This window comes from Ostrinia furnacalis, unplaced genomic scaffold (genome assembly GCF_004193835.3).
Source record: "Ostrinia furnacalis isolate ACB-3 unplaced genomic scaffold, ASM419383v2 OfSCF2102, whole genome shotgun sequence".
Lineage (NCBI taxonomy): Eukaryota > Metazoa > Arthropoda > Insecta > Lepidoptera > Crambidae > Ostrinia > Ostrinia furnacalis.
This window is the reverse complement of record NW_021132341.1, coordinates 310,619-325,544: the sequence shown is the minus strand read 5'-3', so window position 1 is coordinate 325,544 and position 14,926 is coordinate 310,619. Positions and strand designations below refer to the sequence as shown.

Genomic DNA, 14,926 nt, shown 5'->3' with positions numbered 1-14,926 from the left:
AGGTACCTGACTTAACTTTATGAAAGAAAACGTATTGGCAAAACTACGCATTTTTGCATTTATTAAAAATAAAAAGCTTGAGTAAAATAGTTTTTATTTTATGAAACTAGGTCATTTACTTACTAGGATATTTAAAAGTATGGAATTATGTATGAATTACTAGTAGTACTATTTAACATAATGGAATAACGATCATTACTTTCATAAACATTAGGCACAACAAAAATATTATTTGCAAATTTATAATGTACAATTGTAGAATAACGTCTACCGCTACAAAATTATTTTAATCCACAGTCAGACTAGCTATAAATTTAACAAAATCTCAGTTTTATCGGAATTAATTAATTTTTGAATCGAGTCACACGATATCATTCGATGACTTTGCGAATGCAGTACGATGATACGATTACTTTTACGTTGCGGCAATCACTAAAATTCGCTAAAATGACACTAATGACGTTTAAAAAGTGGCACGCTCGGCTTCATACAATTTTTGACACATGCTGCATCTATCCATATCTGTGGTCAAATTAATTAATGTGTCACTGTCAGGTAGTCAAATGTCATTAATGTCAATGCCATTTTTTCCGAATCTGTTTTGTTTTTAGCAGAAAAGACAAGAGCCAAAATAGTTTTGTGGTAAACATTATAGTGAATGTTGCTAAAAGTTCAAAAATTAGGCTCAGTAGCCGAACTTTCAAACGCATTTTGCATGGAGTTGGGAGTTACAAAAAAAATTGACGATATTTAGTACGGAGTTTGGAGTTTGGACACCCGGACCCAAATCACTTGTTAAAACAAAACGTTTTGTTATAGACAAGGTAGACTTTTGACTCATAAACAGGGTAACCAGTCTGTGGAGAATTTCCCAAACTGCGGGAAAAGCGAAGCAGATTGGGGAATGAGTGTAGAGAGCTTTAATTTGGGGAAAATGCAGAGATTTGACATTGATTGAGTATGACATTAATTGTCAGCTAGTCTTGATTGATTTCTTACATCTCATTACTCGAAACAGGAATTTATATTTAAAGTTAGCCATTTTTTAGGAATTCTAATTTTCCTTTTCCCAAATATGGGGAATTTCGACAAAGCGTTTAGGGATTCTAAGATATCACTGTCGGCAACTCTGAAAAAACTGTGTCTGTTTTTTAATCTGTGCCAGTCAAGCCATAAACTAAAGAGTGCGTGCAGTCAAAAAAATCGTAGCAATAGCATAATATTTTTAGATGTAGAAAATAAAGGTGTCATTTTGATAATCGGAATATATTGAATCGTGCACCAAAGGTAAATATATTTATTCATCCAATAAACTTACTTTAAGGCTATGGAGATTGTATTGGTGTAATCATTGTAAACTCGTTTATAGGTTAGAATAGTGCGATCTAATATGCAGAACAACCCCCAAGAGCTTTCATGGCAGGCGATTCAGGCTATTGTGGGAGTTAAGCTACCTTCAAATGTGCTACGATTCGACGATATTGGATTCCACTTAGTGAACAATTCAGTCTCAAGTGCTGAAGATTCTGATTCAGATGTGGAAATAGTTGAGAACGACTGGGAGTCTGATAACAATGTATCGTCTCGACCTGAGCACTCGGACAATGAGAAGACATCGCCGGACCGGGAGCAGAGTGAGTCGCCTGTTCTACATCTCGTAGAACCTGACAATAATAATATTGGTAAAGACTCAAAACTGTACAGAGAATTTCTAGAGAAAATGGATGCCAAAGATATTTCAGACAAGGAACAAATTTCTCAGACACAAATTGACGATGCTGATAGTTCAAATGGCAATATGATGTCGATTGAAAACTACTTGGAAGTCACTTTGTCCACCGAGTCTGAGACTAGTCACACTTGCAGTCAATGCAATCAAATATTTTCTAGTGAGCAATCCCTTTCTTCCCACCACTGCAGTGCCAAACCTACAGATGAGAAGAAGTATCCTTGTCATGTTTGCTCAGAGAAATTTCCCAGCTACTGGGAGCTACGGAAGCATATGAATAATCATTTCCCAGGCATGTTGGACTCTAAGTCAAGTTTCTGTCACCTGTGCCAAAAGGATTACACGAAGACAGGCTTCATGAATCATCTGCGCAAACACACTGGTGAGAGACCCTTTGTATGTGAGCTTTGTCACAAAGCCTTTTCACAGTCGAGCTCACTGTCTATCCACATGAAGTTCCACTTGAATGTCCGCAAACATGCTTGCACAGTATGTGAGAAGAAGTTTGTGACCAAAAGTGAACTGTCACGTCATATGACTGTGCACACAAAGCAAAAGTCTTATTATTGTGGTGTGTGTGATAAAGCCTTTACTCGCTCTGACAATATGAAGAAACATGAAAAAACACATGGATAACTTGGAATTTAATGTGAAATACATCATTTGCAACTACATATTTACAATTCAGATATCATATACACTCAAGAAATACATACTTTTTAGCTTTTGATGCATTTCACATAATTATATCAGATTCTCTAATTGCCAAAAAAATAGGTTTACTTTTTAGTTTAATTAGAAGTTTGCATTGTTTTATACCAAATTTTGAAAACACATGATCTAGTTCATAATTTAGTCATTATGGTGTGTTTATGTGAGTGCTTCTACACTCATTGTGTGCTGTATTTGCTTATTGAGTTAGGATTTTATTTATGCTATGTATAATGCATGTTTGGGGTAGTAGTAGTTTAATAGGTAAATGCCTTCACAGGTGCTCTACATTAAAGTCACACATATCTCAACCCAAAGTTGCCTTTTAGATATGATAAGTGATATTGTAATGTGGATATAGGTCAAATATCCAAAGTCTCCTATCACTGCTGTTTGTAATATTTACTCTAGATAAAAAAACGCCTATTACTCATTTGAGGCCTTTGCAACCTATTTTTATATCAGTAATTCTTGTTCCTGCTTCACAAGAAAGCTTTAAATAAATTATTGATATTTTTGCACACTTTACTGTGGTATTATAGTACCATTTGTAAAACAATCTATGCCAAATTTTAGAATAAGTGTTTCAAGTGATTCTTATTGTACTGTGTTGTAACCAAAGCAATAATATTGTTAATTGTGCCTATTTTTTAAAAGTATGTGTACCAAATAATATGTTTAGATTAGAAACTTGTTGTAAAAGTTCTTAATGCCTATTAGGTAAGCGTATTTAAAAGTAAACTCTATATACAGATAACTGCTCTAGTATTGACTAGGTCACCTTACATTTTCTCTTTTTCATATTTATTAAAGAGACATGCCATTTCGAACAATATTGTTTATCAATTGCATACTTTATTAAGATAATGCACAAAAATATATTTTTAAAACCTAGTGAAATCATCACAAATATACTTTAGCAAACTATGCTGTTCAGTACTGTTAAATGTAGGTAAAATATTGCCTTATTATTCGAACCAAATATTTTGTAGTAAAACCCAAAGATATTTATAAAATTGGCTTGTATACCAAAGTTATTATATTTATCATTCTATTTTTCGATTGTGCCACTTTTCAATTTTAAATAAGAACTGGTTGTATCATATTAACCTTTAGATTTTCTTATGTTTAATTATAGGTATAGACAATAATCATATTTTAATATATTTATTGTAATATTTAATTAATTAGATGTTTAACTGCATGACTTGTTTATAGAATTAAGGGTTTAATAATGAGCCAAATAAGAGAAAAATATACACAAAAATCTACAAGACTGACAATAATATTCAGAGTAGATAATAAACCTTGTGCACAAAGTAAATATTTTATTTAATGTAATACATTAAAATTTTAAACATTTTACTATTTGATTCGGAATTGCACCTTGTTATAAACTCAACATGACAATTAGATTTAAGATCAATTTGATATGGATTATAAACAATTTATGGAAATGTAATAATTGTCGATTTTATTAAAGAGTTGTTTGTTGCACTTTTGTATTTTATTTCTGAACTAAACAGTTCATTTTCCCTTTGTTCTAGGTTGCGCTAACACTAGCGATGTCTGCAAGGTTACGTAATCTTAATCCATATGAGTTGCATAAGTACCTTGTTAACGTATATTGTCTCACTGGCAAAGGTTCTACCAGCCTTTTGAAAAGGGATACTTCCAGAGATCGAACTGATCTCGACGTCATAAGGGAAAACCACAAGTTTCTATGGGAGGAAGACGATGTCGCCGACTCTTGGGAGAAGCAGTTGGCTAAGAAGTATTATGATAAGCTCTTCAAAGAATACTGCATCTGTGATCTAACCAGATACAAAGAAAATAAAGTAAGTCATTATCATCTACAAGTATTTCCAGATAGTATTTTCCTACACTTATTAGATTAGGAAATAGGTATTCATCCAAATCCGTTTGGCATTCGCTTGGTTACTTATCATACTGTTAGGATAAATTGCGACTATGCGTAGAAAGTTTTAAATTCTTGCATGTTTTGTGAATTTTATACTCCCCGATAAAGATAATCATCTCGTCGTCAGATGACGTTGAATAAAAAATACTTAATAATAGGAATCTAATTTGAAAAATATTGAAGTAGCATGAAGCTGTTTGAACAAGATGAAACTGTGCTACTTACAATTATTATTTACGTAATTACAAACTAAGATAATTTCGAACTGCACCAAAATGCATTCTACGTAGTAGTAATTATACCTAATTAAGTAGGTACCCCGAACTACTTGCAATAATTTATAAGGAAATTGCTTCTTACAAATAACACAAATATTATCTAAATCCCTCGGAGCCTACATGAGTCATGCATTTGTTGTTTAATGTCCCTAGCATAGCTGAGATAGGGTAGGTCCCCTATGTTGCATGCCTTTTTTGCCCGAGAGACCTTCCTTTGTTTATTATAACTGGGGAGCGCAACCCGCAACAATACAATAGCTCTACTGCCTTTCTGTAGGCTAAATATAGCGTGGCATTACGTCGTGTGCACAAGTAACGCACATCTGCTCCTGTGCCCCTACGCAGCGCATGCAGGGCGGGACAATAGTGGAAATGTTGCTGCCTCGCTCTTTCACGACACGACTGTTATGTTGACCTAACTGTATAATAGCATTTTATTGCAAGCATAAAAATCAGAACATTTCGCGCAAGCCTGCGCCTTATGGGACTGCAATCGATTCGAATTGAGATGGGCATCTTAAAATAGCTCGTTTTATTTCTCTAACAAATCTTGATGTTATTGAAGACCAAGGCAATCGTGGCAAGGGCACCTTCGCTCTTCGGTTCAACTTAAAGCCTATCTCTAAAGAGCTAGACGCGCTTTACGTATTTAAGTACATGGGGGATTATATAAGTAGTTCGATATTGATTTCCAAGCGCAGGCTTTGATAAAAAAAAAGTCTGAAGTACTTAAGCCAGTAAGTGAAAATTATCCATCGCTCATCCATTTATAAACTTTTGTTACACAGATTTACTTAAATTACAAAGTTTCTCACGTTCACTGAAGATAATTTATTTAGCTAGTTTGTTATGTAAATTGCATAAAGCCGAGCTGGCAGATGGGCCATTATTGTGCCTGCCATTCGCAGGGTGTACTTTTGTGAAAATAACAAAGCACGGAAAGGTCGTAGTGGTAATGTAACGGCTTTAACGGATGAGGCTCCTGCCGTTAGCCAGCTGTGATTGAAATAAGTAGAGTTCAAATTACACCCCAGAGAAAACATCAATTGACAATGTTTTTTTCTGATATTATTTCCTGCCATTCCTACAAGAGAATTTTAAGTTCAGAGAAAAACTGTTTTTAAATAATTGAACAAACTAGGAATCGAACCTTGAGACTGCGCTAAGGCGACTCACCGCGCCACTAAACCGTCGCGCGTCAGGACGTCTTCCGCGACTAGACTACTTAGTTACACATAATATACCTACTTAATATAAACAATGTAATAAAAATCTTAGGTCATTTGCCTACGAAACGGAGTAAACAATGTCATAAGAGTCATGTAGGTATCTAGACTTGTTTACTACTCGATTGTATTTTTGTTGGATCACCTATTTTAATGATTCCGGGGACAACAACCTCATAAACACAAACACGTAATATTCCCACTCTTGACTTTTAAATCTTTTAAGTAGGTATAGGATATAGGACCCGACTGACTATCGCGATCGTAAACTAGATATCAAAGTGCAAACAAAGTGATCAAAATATAAGTCGGGTTTAGCACTTAAACCGTCTAGGTATAGATATAGGCTACATAATAAATACTAGATCATATACTTACTGGAAAACGATACGTTGATGAATGGAATATCCCCTTAGTTAGTGGGTACCGTTTGACACCTATTAGGGGGGATTAGAGGGACCCTCAACCGCTGCACTCTTGACATTCGTGGACTCAATAACATAAACAGCCACCTACTAACCTAATATGCTATTACATTGTATGCATGAGGTATCACCGTCTGTATCAATTTGTACAATTTTTATACTACATAAACAAGCCAGTTTATATTTTTTTCTTAATTATTCCCGTATGATATCCTCAGGTTGCCTTACGTTGGCGCATAGAGAGGGAAGTGGTACTGGGCAAGGGTCAATTTCAATGCGGAAATAAACATTGCCTCAACGATCACGAACTCAAGTCTTGGGAAGTAAACTTCGCGTATGTGGAAGACAACCAAAAGAGAAATGCTTTGGTTAAAGTTCGTAAGTAACATTTTATCAAACATTGTTTAACGTGACTAAAGAATAACATAGACTAGAAAAAGGAAAAAATATGACCAACAAGCTCACTTTTTAACCTCCCGTTTGCTTTGTTAATGTTTCCCGCAGGTCTCTGTCCCGATTGTTCAGACAAATTAAACTATCGGTCAAAGAAGCGCGAAGTTAAACGGTTGAAAAAGAAAAAGAAAACGAAAAATAAGACAACCCAGGCTGTGGAGGATACGAGCGGAGATGAGAACCCGCGCACCCCCGAAGAAGAACCTCCGGGTGAAGCGACCACTTCACAAACTGTTGCTGAAACTGAAAGTGCTGATTCTCTATGGAAAAAAGGTAAATACGTCACATTAAAATTGTAATATTTTCGTAAATTAGAGCGAGAAAGCAAAAAATAGGTCACAACTGTCCTTTAACCGGCAGAAGAGCTAACATTTTTTTAAACATTCGACTCTTGAATGCACTAGAAATAACAATGTTATTTCCCAAATACATTGTTTTATGTGACTTATTAGCATTTAAAAGTACATTTATTACATAATACCTACCATATTTATTTCAATTGCAGCTCCACAAGAGCCAGAGGAAAAAACTCGTGAAGAAGAATTTGAAGAATATTTAGAGGATCTTCTGTTGTGATGGAGCAACAATAAATAATAACAAACACTTTTATTTAAATCATTTATTACATTTCTATAACATATCTAAGATTTGTGTGATTACATAAAAAAGTGGAATAACTACAGATACAAAAATCACATAATTTCCTCATAAACTTATTTTGTACCTATGTGTACTAATATAAATATAAACAATAGCATACGATACACAACATCAACATTCAACACAATCCAGCTGTTTAGTAATAAGATTTTCAACAATGACGAGACTAGATCAGCGAAATCGTTAACCTTTTGATAAAGGCATCCTTTTCCAATAAAACAAACAAATCTATTCTAATGGTAATGAATCTCGAAACATTACATTACAATGAGCGATAGTGATAAAACAACAACCATTATTAGTAAACGATAACTTTATGTTTATTCAAAGATTAGGGGCGATGCTTCAAAAAATACCATTAGTGAAAACCTTATTTCTATGTCATTATTGACTGGACTGTAAAATAAAATTTTAGATACAACAAAACAACAATTAGCATACGATTCAAATATACAATGAACTAGCAGCAAATGTTTTTACGCATTGGTTATAATTTTAACATCAAAGGTTCACGAGGCAAACCTCGTTGTTGCCTGTCAAAATATAGGTACTCAATGAATCATTCGAGTCAAAAATATTCCCAAATCATAATCACCATCAAAACCTAAGCCGCGTCGCTTCTACAAATTGTTTTCCTTCGTAAGAGATCTCCCAATCAATGGCATCATTAAACTCGTTTAATACAAATTATAAAAATCACAACTCTATATCGACCCTGTGTTTTTATAACATTGCTTTAATTTCTAGCTACAGAGGGTCGGTTTTACAAAATTTCTAACATCAGAGTCAAACCGCTTTGGCAAATAAAAATGGCCGATCATTTTGTTGGCCGACATAAATATGAATAAGTCAAACTTATACTTTCAACATGAAAATAATAATTTTTATTAGATTCTTCATTCAACAACAGTTACATAAAAATAGAAATTTCCTGATGTTTTAATGCAGATGGTTGAGAATGTTTAAAAAATACTAAAACCTTAGTCTTACGACACTATACGGCTTGTTTGTTAGTTCTATTTCTATGAGATAAATTTTAAGGAATTCTATCGAATTGAAGGCTTCGTAAACATCATAACTTCGAGAACACTTATTCAGATATAAAAGCACTTCGCGCTTGTCCTACAGTCATCCATCGACAATCGTCGCAGACAAACTGAAATGCTTATTCGTAATATTAAATCGATCACTACTGAGCTACACAAATCACAGAATTGACTCCAGTGCCTGTAGACAAAGTAACATTATTCGAACCTTTCGATTTCTACAGTCTTCACGTTTATGTAAACTGGGATTTTAATTCAAAACATTTGAACTGTCATTTTCGACAATAGAAATCAGACAATGTGACATTTCATAATTTCATGTTGGTATTCCAATACCGTTTTAGGACTTGCCATACATTGCATTTATAGATGCTGCGTGGCTTGGCCACGTAATCTTATGATATCACCGTATTTCTCGAGATGTAGAGGGGCAGTGGATTTTTGGGGCTCTTATTTCGTTATACTCAAGAGAAATCCAGTTTTTCATATCTCAGTTGGGATGGTTTTACTAGTTGTTACAGTTGATTGTTACTTTGTGTAGGCCATCAGATTGAAGGTGCACGTAAGACGACACAACGCAGAGCAGAAAACTCAAAAACTTGACGCAAATAAGGTCCGATCGCACTGGTGCGTATTTCATCGACCGCAAGTGAAATATGTAGTTCAATAAATTGTGAAAATTGACATTTGGTTATTATTTCGTTTTATCGCCATGGTTGTATTAATTATGAGGCTTGGTAGTGTAACCGAGTACTAAAAAAATCTAAAATCTAAAAATTCTAAAATCCGTCCAAATAACAAACATATCAGTTTCATCTATAGCTCAGCCCCCAGTCGACGAAATACACTTCAATACCCTGACCTTATTAATTGCTACTCGAGTGTTCAGGGAGCGTAGTGTGAGTTTACGTCAAACGCATCCGATGTCGACTGCGTAAAAAAGTGACATTAAATGTATGACGGATTGTACAGCGCCCCTAGCGGAAACTCTTAAGAACTGAAATCTCGCTTGCTAGTGACGACGTTTGGTGTAAACTCACACTATAGTCTTTTTCACGTAAGATGATCCGTATGACGCTTCAAGGTTATCCATATTACGCATAGGTACTACATATGTTCTTTCCCGGGACTCAAACTATCTCTATGCCAAATTTCATCAAAATCGGTTGCGAGGTTTAAGCGGGAAAGCGTAACAGACAGACAGACAGACAGACAGACAGAGTTACTTTCGCATTTATAATATTAGTTGGGATATAATAAAAAAAAATAACTACCTTGTCTTGAAATATATAGTAAAATCTGAGTCTATTGATTATATTTTAATTAAATACGATGTAAAAATATCATTTATTTCATGTACGCAATGTGTGAAACGGAATAGATTTAGTGCTGGGGTATTTCTTGTATAATAAAATCGATTATTTCCGTTGTTCATTAATCGATTGCAGTGAATACTTAGTTATTAAAAACATCACAAAATCAACTATATTTTTCGATTATTGACTTTAATAAACGCATTAAAAATAAATTAATGGTTTTTAATTTAAAGAAACAGAACCAGTACTTTTTAGGAATCGTTTTTTGAACATGAACCATGAAATTTGAATATTATCAATAAAAAATAAAAAAGTAATTGTAAAAAACATGTTTTTTGTTAAATAACACCTATACAAAATATTTCTCTAAAAGTAGGTTTTACTAACTCTTCGAAAAAAATCGATAGATAAATCGCTATGGTTTAGTTATGTGACATCTCTAAATCTTTCAAACTCGAAACGTCATACGGATCATCTTAGGTGAAAAAGACTATAAGCCCTCTGTTCTGCGTTAGTCGCCCGCTCGTCCCGGTCGCGTGGCGTCTACTTGGCGGCGGCCTTGGCCACGTCCTCGTCGTCGGAGCAGTCTTCGTCGTGTGTGTGCGTGAGCTGACGAGGAGTCTCGGGCCGCGCGTGAGGCACCATTGACGCCTGGAAGTAGACATGACGTCATAAATAAACATTTAGGCTGGTTTTAGTGTCACGTGGACCGTCCGGTGCGGACCCGCACCGCACGGCCAATCTGTATGAACTTCTAGGGAGCGTTTTAGAGTAATGCGGTCCGGAGGAACCGCTCCGCTCCCTAGCAGTTCATACAGATCGGCTGTGCGGAGCGATCCGCACTGACGGTCCGCGTGACTCTAAAACCAGCCTTACCCCTTAGCTTACTAATAAAACTTACACGCTCGTTGAACAGTGATTTAAAATGTCTTTTAGTGTGGAAATGTCATTTTAAAACAGTGTTCAACAGCTGTGTAACTTTTAATTAGTAAGGGGCTTACAATCCGGTCGAGTTAACTGCGTATCAGAGAAGGAGGTGTACAGGTAAGTGGGAGGGAGAGTCGCATTCCAGTGAGATGCGCAATACGCAGTTAGCTCGATCGAGTTGTATTGATAAAGATAGCACATAAGCTGAAGTGGCAGTGGACTCGTCATATTTGCCTGCCGACTTCGACAGACCGCAGCTCAGCAAACATTGTGTAGGACACCCTCCAATTATATGGAGACTACTTGCGAAACTGCAAGAAACCGAAGACTGGGTATAATGGCGCGTATTGGGAGGTCTATGTGGTGTGTGGTCTGCCATAGGTTGATGATGATTCAATTATTTCTTATGTACAGAAACTTGCACTATATTAGACTTATAATTTTTTAAACGAGATTTTATTTTATCATTAATTTTACCTTATCGACGACATCGGTCTGACATTTGGCAGGCACAACTTCTTCGATTGTGTCCTCAGAAAGCGAGTGGACGCTAAATCCTCGCTGGGCGCTGGGATGCCTAGAACTGAAATATAAAATTAGCGTGATTGATATAAAGTCGTGTTCGAAAAATTTCAACATCGTTATCGTAGGATAAGAATACGAAATGACTACGAGATAATGAAAATGAATTTATTACGAGCTAAAGAAATCTGCAAGCTGTAAGTTTCTCATAGTAGTCTTCGAATAATGCCGTAGGCCGCTGCCGTAGCATTTACACTGCTCGTAGCCGTAGCTGCTACACAGCTCGTAGCCGTAGCTGTTACACTTTTCGTAGCCGAAGCAGTTACATGGCTCGTAGCCGTAGATGCTACACGGCTCCTAGCCGTAGCTGCTACCTAGCTCGTAGCCGTAGCTGCTACCTAGCTCGTAGCCGTAGCTGCTACCTAGCTCGTAGCCGTAGCTGCTACCTAGCTCGTAGCCGTAGCTGCTACCTAGCTCGTAGCCGTAGCTGCTTCTCGTAGCCGTAGCTGCTACACGGCTCGTAGCCGTAGATGGTACACTGCTACTAGCTGTAGCTTTTGCACGGCTCGTAGCCGCGTAACACGATGTAGCAACGCGGCAACGTAGCTTTCATTGTAGGCTAATACAGCCGTGATTATTAAGTTTTTATACTGTTGACTAGTGTTGACGCAATCGATTTTTGTAGATAAGAGATAACATAATTACTACCTTCATCTTCATCACTTGACACTCGTTACTTGCTAAGACAGAGGCATCAATTGGCGATCGCAAATACCTTCTATATCATAATTGGGTATTTGCCACCACTCCCCAATAATTCAAAAGCACAAGTTTTTGAAAAAGGCACTTCATTCTGGTCTTATAAACTTAATTTATTTTAAACTACCTGTAAATTAAGATTTTTACTTGCATTGTAATTGAAAAAAGTCGTTTGATTGAGTTGACAAAATAGTGACGTCACTAGATTGTATTGCCATACAAAAAATCTATAAGAGTCTCGTTTTGACAGTTTTAAAAAGTACGTCAATTGATTGGTGGTGGCAAACACCCTATTATAACAGCATCACTGACCGGTCGATGGTTGGCGTGTCGACAGTGAACCGCTGCTCGTGCGCGACGGTGGACTCGTGCGGCATGAGCATGGCGGGCGCGCGGAACATGTAGCAGAACGGGTAGTACATCAGGTTCAGGAATGACGCCGCGTACAGGTCCGCGTACCTCACCACCTGGGGGCGGGGACAATCGTGTGATTACAAAAAAAAAACAATACAAAAACACCAATTAGGCGGTTATCACACTGCGCCGCGCTCCGCCGCGGAGCGCGTGATTTTCATATAAAAAATCACGCGCGCGGACGCGTTGTGTGAAGTGCCGCGCGTATTTTCTATACTATCTGAGGTACTTGCATACAATTATTAAATCTGTCGCCCCGCGCTCCGCGGCGGAGCGCGGCGCAGTGTGATAACCGCCTTATAGTTTCCGAGACGGTGCCCGTAAAGCTTCAACCACACCAACGCGTGCAGATCGCTATCGCCGGCGCGATCATAGGGAAATGACAAGTCCTGACTCCATCATCAGTACCCTGGACATCATCTAGTACTAAAGTGCTCGAAAAGACAAATCCAACGAACCCAAATTTGATGCGATGCCGCCGTTTCATTTAGGAGTTCCTATGGCCACCTCATGACTCCATCATCAGACCAGCTCAATGGTACCATAACATTGCATTGTCATCGTACTTACATAAGTATACCAAAGGACATCATCCATTTTGGTCAAAATCAAAAGTGCCGGCCAAAAAATAAAAGTGCTGTATTTTGACAGAATACGTCCGCCTTAGCATTTATTACTATGGCACCAAAGCTGTAGCACCACTGTGCATCGTAGTATTTGAGTTTTAAAAATATATATGAAACGTGGATGACTTCGATCTCAAATACTATGACGCACAGTAGTGCTACAGCTTTGGTGTCATAGTAACAAATGCTAAGGCGGACGTATTCTGTCAGAATACAGCATCTTTTTTTTATTGGCCGACACTTTTGATTTTGAACAAAAAATGTATGAATCGTCGATGAATTTTAGATCTCAAATACTCGACGCACAGTGGTGCTACAGCTTTGGTGCCATAGTAACAAATGCTAGGGCGGACGTATTCTGTCAGAATACAGCACTTTTTTTTTATTGGCCGACTCTTTTGATTTTGAACAAAAAATGTATGAATAGTCAATGACTTTTAGATCTCAAATACTCGACGCACAGTGGTGCTACAGCTTTGGTGCCATAGTAACAAATGCTAAGGCAGACGTATTCTGTCAGAATACAGCACTTTTTTTTGTTGGCCGGCACTTTGGATTTTGGACCAAAAATATATGAAACGTAGATGATGTCCTTTCAGCTCAATCGGTTGAGGAAAACTGGTCTTAAATTCAGTTGCAAGAGTTGTCCCACACACTAACAAGGTGTCGTTAGTGATCGGGTGGAAGCCCAAACGTACTTGTCAGAACGCGTTTTTCTAGCGTTTTTAGCGTGCCTGCTGTATCTTTTTGGTAAATAGTAGGTACTGGATTAACGATTAACGGACTTAGGATAATTTAACGGAAGTTAACGAGTCCGTTAACATTTTTTAAAGTTAACTTAAAAGTTAATCCGTTAATAGAAATGTTAACTTCGTTAATTAACGATTAACGGATTAACGAGTTAATGCCCAGCTATGCCTATGCTATATTATCTAAACTGCATTACTTCAGCGCCCACATGCCTAGCATTGCGTCAGCTTATGCAAGCGAACCAGAAAGCAAAGCGCTTGCGCACCCGATTGCCTTAATTTATTGTGTGCGAACTGCTTTGGGTGAGAAACAAAGTTAGGAGCTGATGATCAGTAGGCGGCAAATTGTATACGAGCTTAAAGTTTCGTGAGAGAGTTCTGGATATCCCGGGTATTTTACTACATATTAGTCATTCTGTTTAGCTTCAACCACACAACGCGTGCGGATCGCCATCACCGGCGCGATCATAGGCCAATGACAGGTCCCGCGACCCATGAAAGTACGCGCGACTGTTGGTGGGGTTGAAGCATTATACGGTTAAAAAATGATCACCTGATGGGTTGGTTACAGATCTCTTACGGCAGCTATAGTCGAGTTTTGCGTTGGAATTCCGCTGGGAGCACATTAACATTGTAAATGCATTAAGTTCGAAAATAAGTAGATAATTACATATTTAATTCTGGTTCTGATTAATTTATCCATTACCTTATCGCTTTTGATCTTTTTATTTTAATCCAACACAGGAGAACTCTTGGTTGGACTGTAACTCACCCGATTGAAAGTGATGATTAGGTCAAAAATTGAAGTTAATTTCGCAGTCCATCTATAATTCGCAAAGAGCATAGGCTTGGCGTGTGTGATTGTAAAAATAGTTGTATCCTCATGTCCATTTCTCATTAAAATACACGATTTTATCATTAGTAAGTATACATTTCATTGCAGAATTGCTAAATCAAGTGGCAGTGGGCGGGGCACTCGTAGAGACGATGGCCGTTGGGGCAGAAAAGTTCTCGAGTGGCGACCACGGGCTGGAAGACGTAGTGTGGGCAGGCCTCCTACTAGGTGGACCGATGATCTGGTGAAGGTCGCGGGAGGAGCCTGGATGCGGGCAGCGCAGGACCGTTCATTGTGGAAAACCTTGGAGGAGGCATTTGTGCAGCAGT

At 37.4% G+C, this 14,926-nt stretch overlaps 2 protein-coding genes across 8 annotated transcripts in view; one reads left to right on the top strand and one right to left on the bottom strand.

Moving 5' to 3' along the window:
• Window positions 1-1,120: 1,120 nt before the first annotated feature.
• LOC114354665 (protein FRA10AC1 homolog) lies at window positions 1,121-7,970 on the top strand. 2 transcript variants are annotated; one of them, XM_028307169.1, is made up of 5 exons: window positions 1,121-1,287; window positions 3,988-4,278; window positions 6,509-6,668; window positions 6,795-7,016; window positions 7,249-7,970. In XM_028307169.1, exons 2-5 carry the CDS (start codon window positions 4,006-4,008, stop codon window positions 7,317-7,319), a joined length of 726 nt encoding a protein of 241 aa, XP_028162970.1. In that variant the 5' UTR covers window positions 1,121-1,287; window positions 3,988-4,005; the 3' UTR covers window positions 7,320-7,970. The 2 variants fall into 2 exon arrangements, with proteins under 2 accessions (XP_028162970.1, XP_028162969.1); XM_028307168.1 differs by lacking the exons at window positions 3,988-4,278; window positions 6,509-6,668; window positions 6,795-7,016; window positions 7,249-7,970 and adding an exon at window positions 1,370-3,937 and having other exon boundaries at window positions 1,154-1,287.
• Window positions 7,971-9,271: 1,301 nt separating this feature from the next.
• Window positions 9,272-14,926, bottom strand: part of Nt5b (5' nucleotidase B) — a 29,258-nt gene continuing 23,603 nt past the window's right edge. For all 6 annotated transcript variants that reach the window (XM_028307162.1, XM_028307161.1, XM_028307160.1 and 3 more), the window contains 4 exons: window positions 12,286-12,440; window positions 11,170-11,275; window positions 10,260-10,416; window positions 9,272-9,492 (listed from right to left, as the gene is read on the bottom strand). In XM_028307162.1, coding sequence (XP_028162963.1) covers window positions 10,309-10,416; window positions 11,170-11,275; window positions 12,286-12,440 — 369 coding nt within the window. In that variant the 3' untranslated portion in view covers window positions 9,272-9,492; window positions 10,260-10,308. The remainder of the gene's footprint in view (window positions 9,493-10,259; window positions 10,417-11,169; window positions 11,276-12,285; window positions 12,441-14,926) is intronic.

Excerpts from the sequence above, each read along its gene's own strand:
- LOC114354665 (XM_028307168.1), top strand. The coding sequence starts at position 1,391 with ATGCAGAACAACCCCCAAGAGCTTTCATGGCAGGCGATTCAGGCTATT.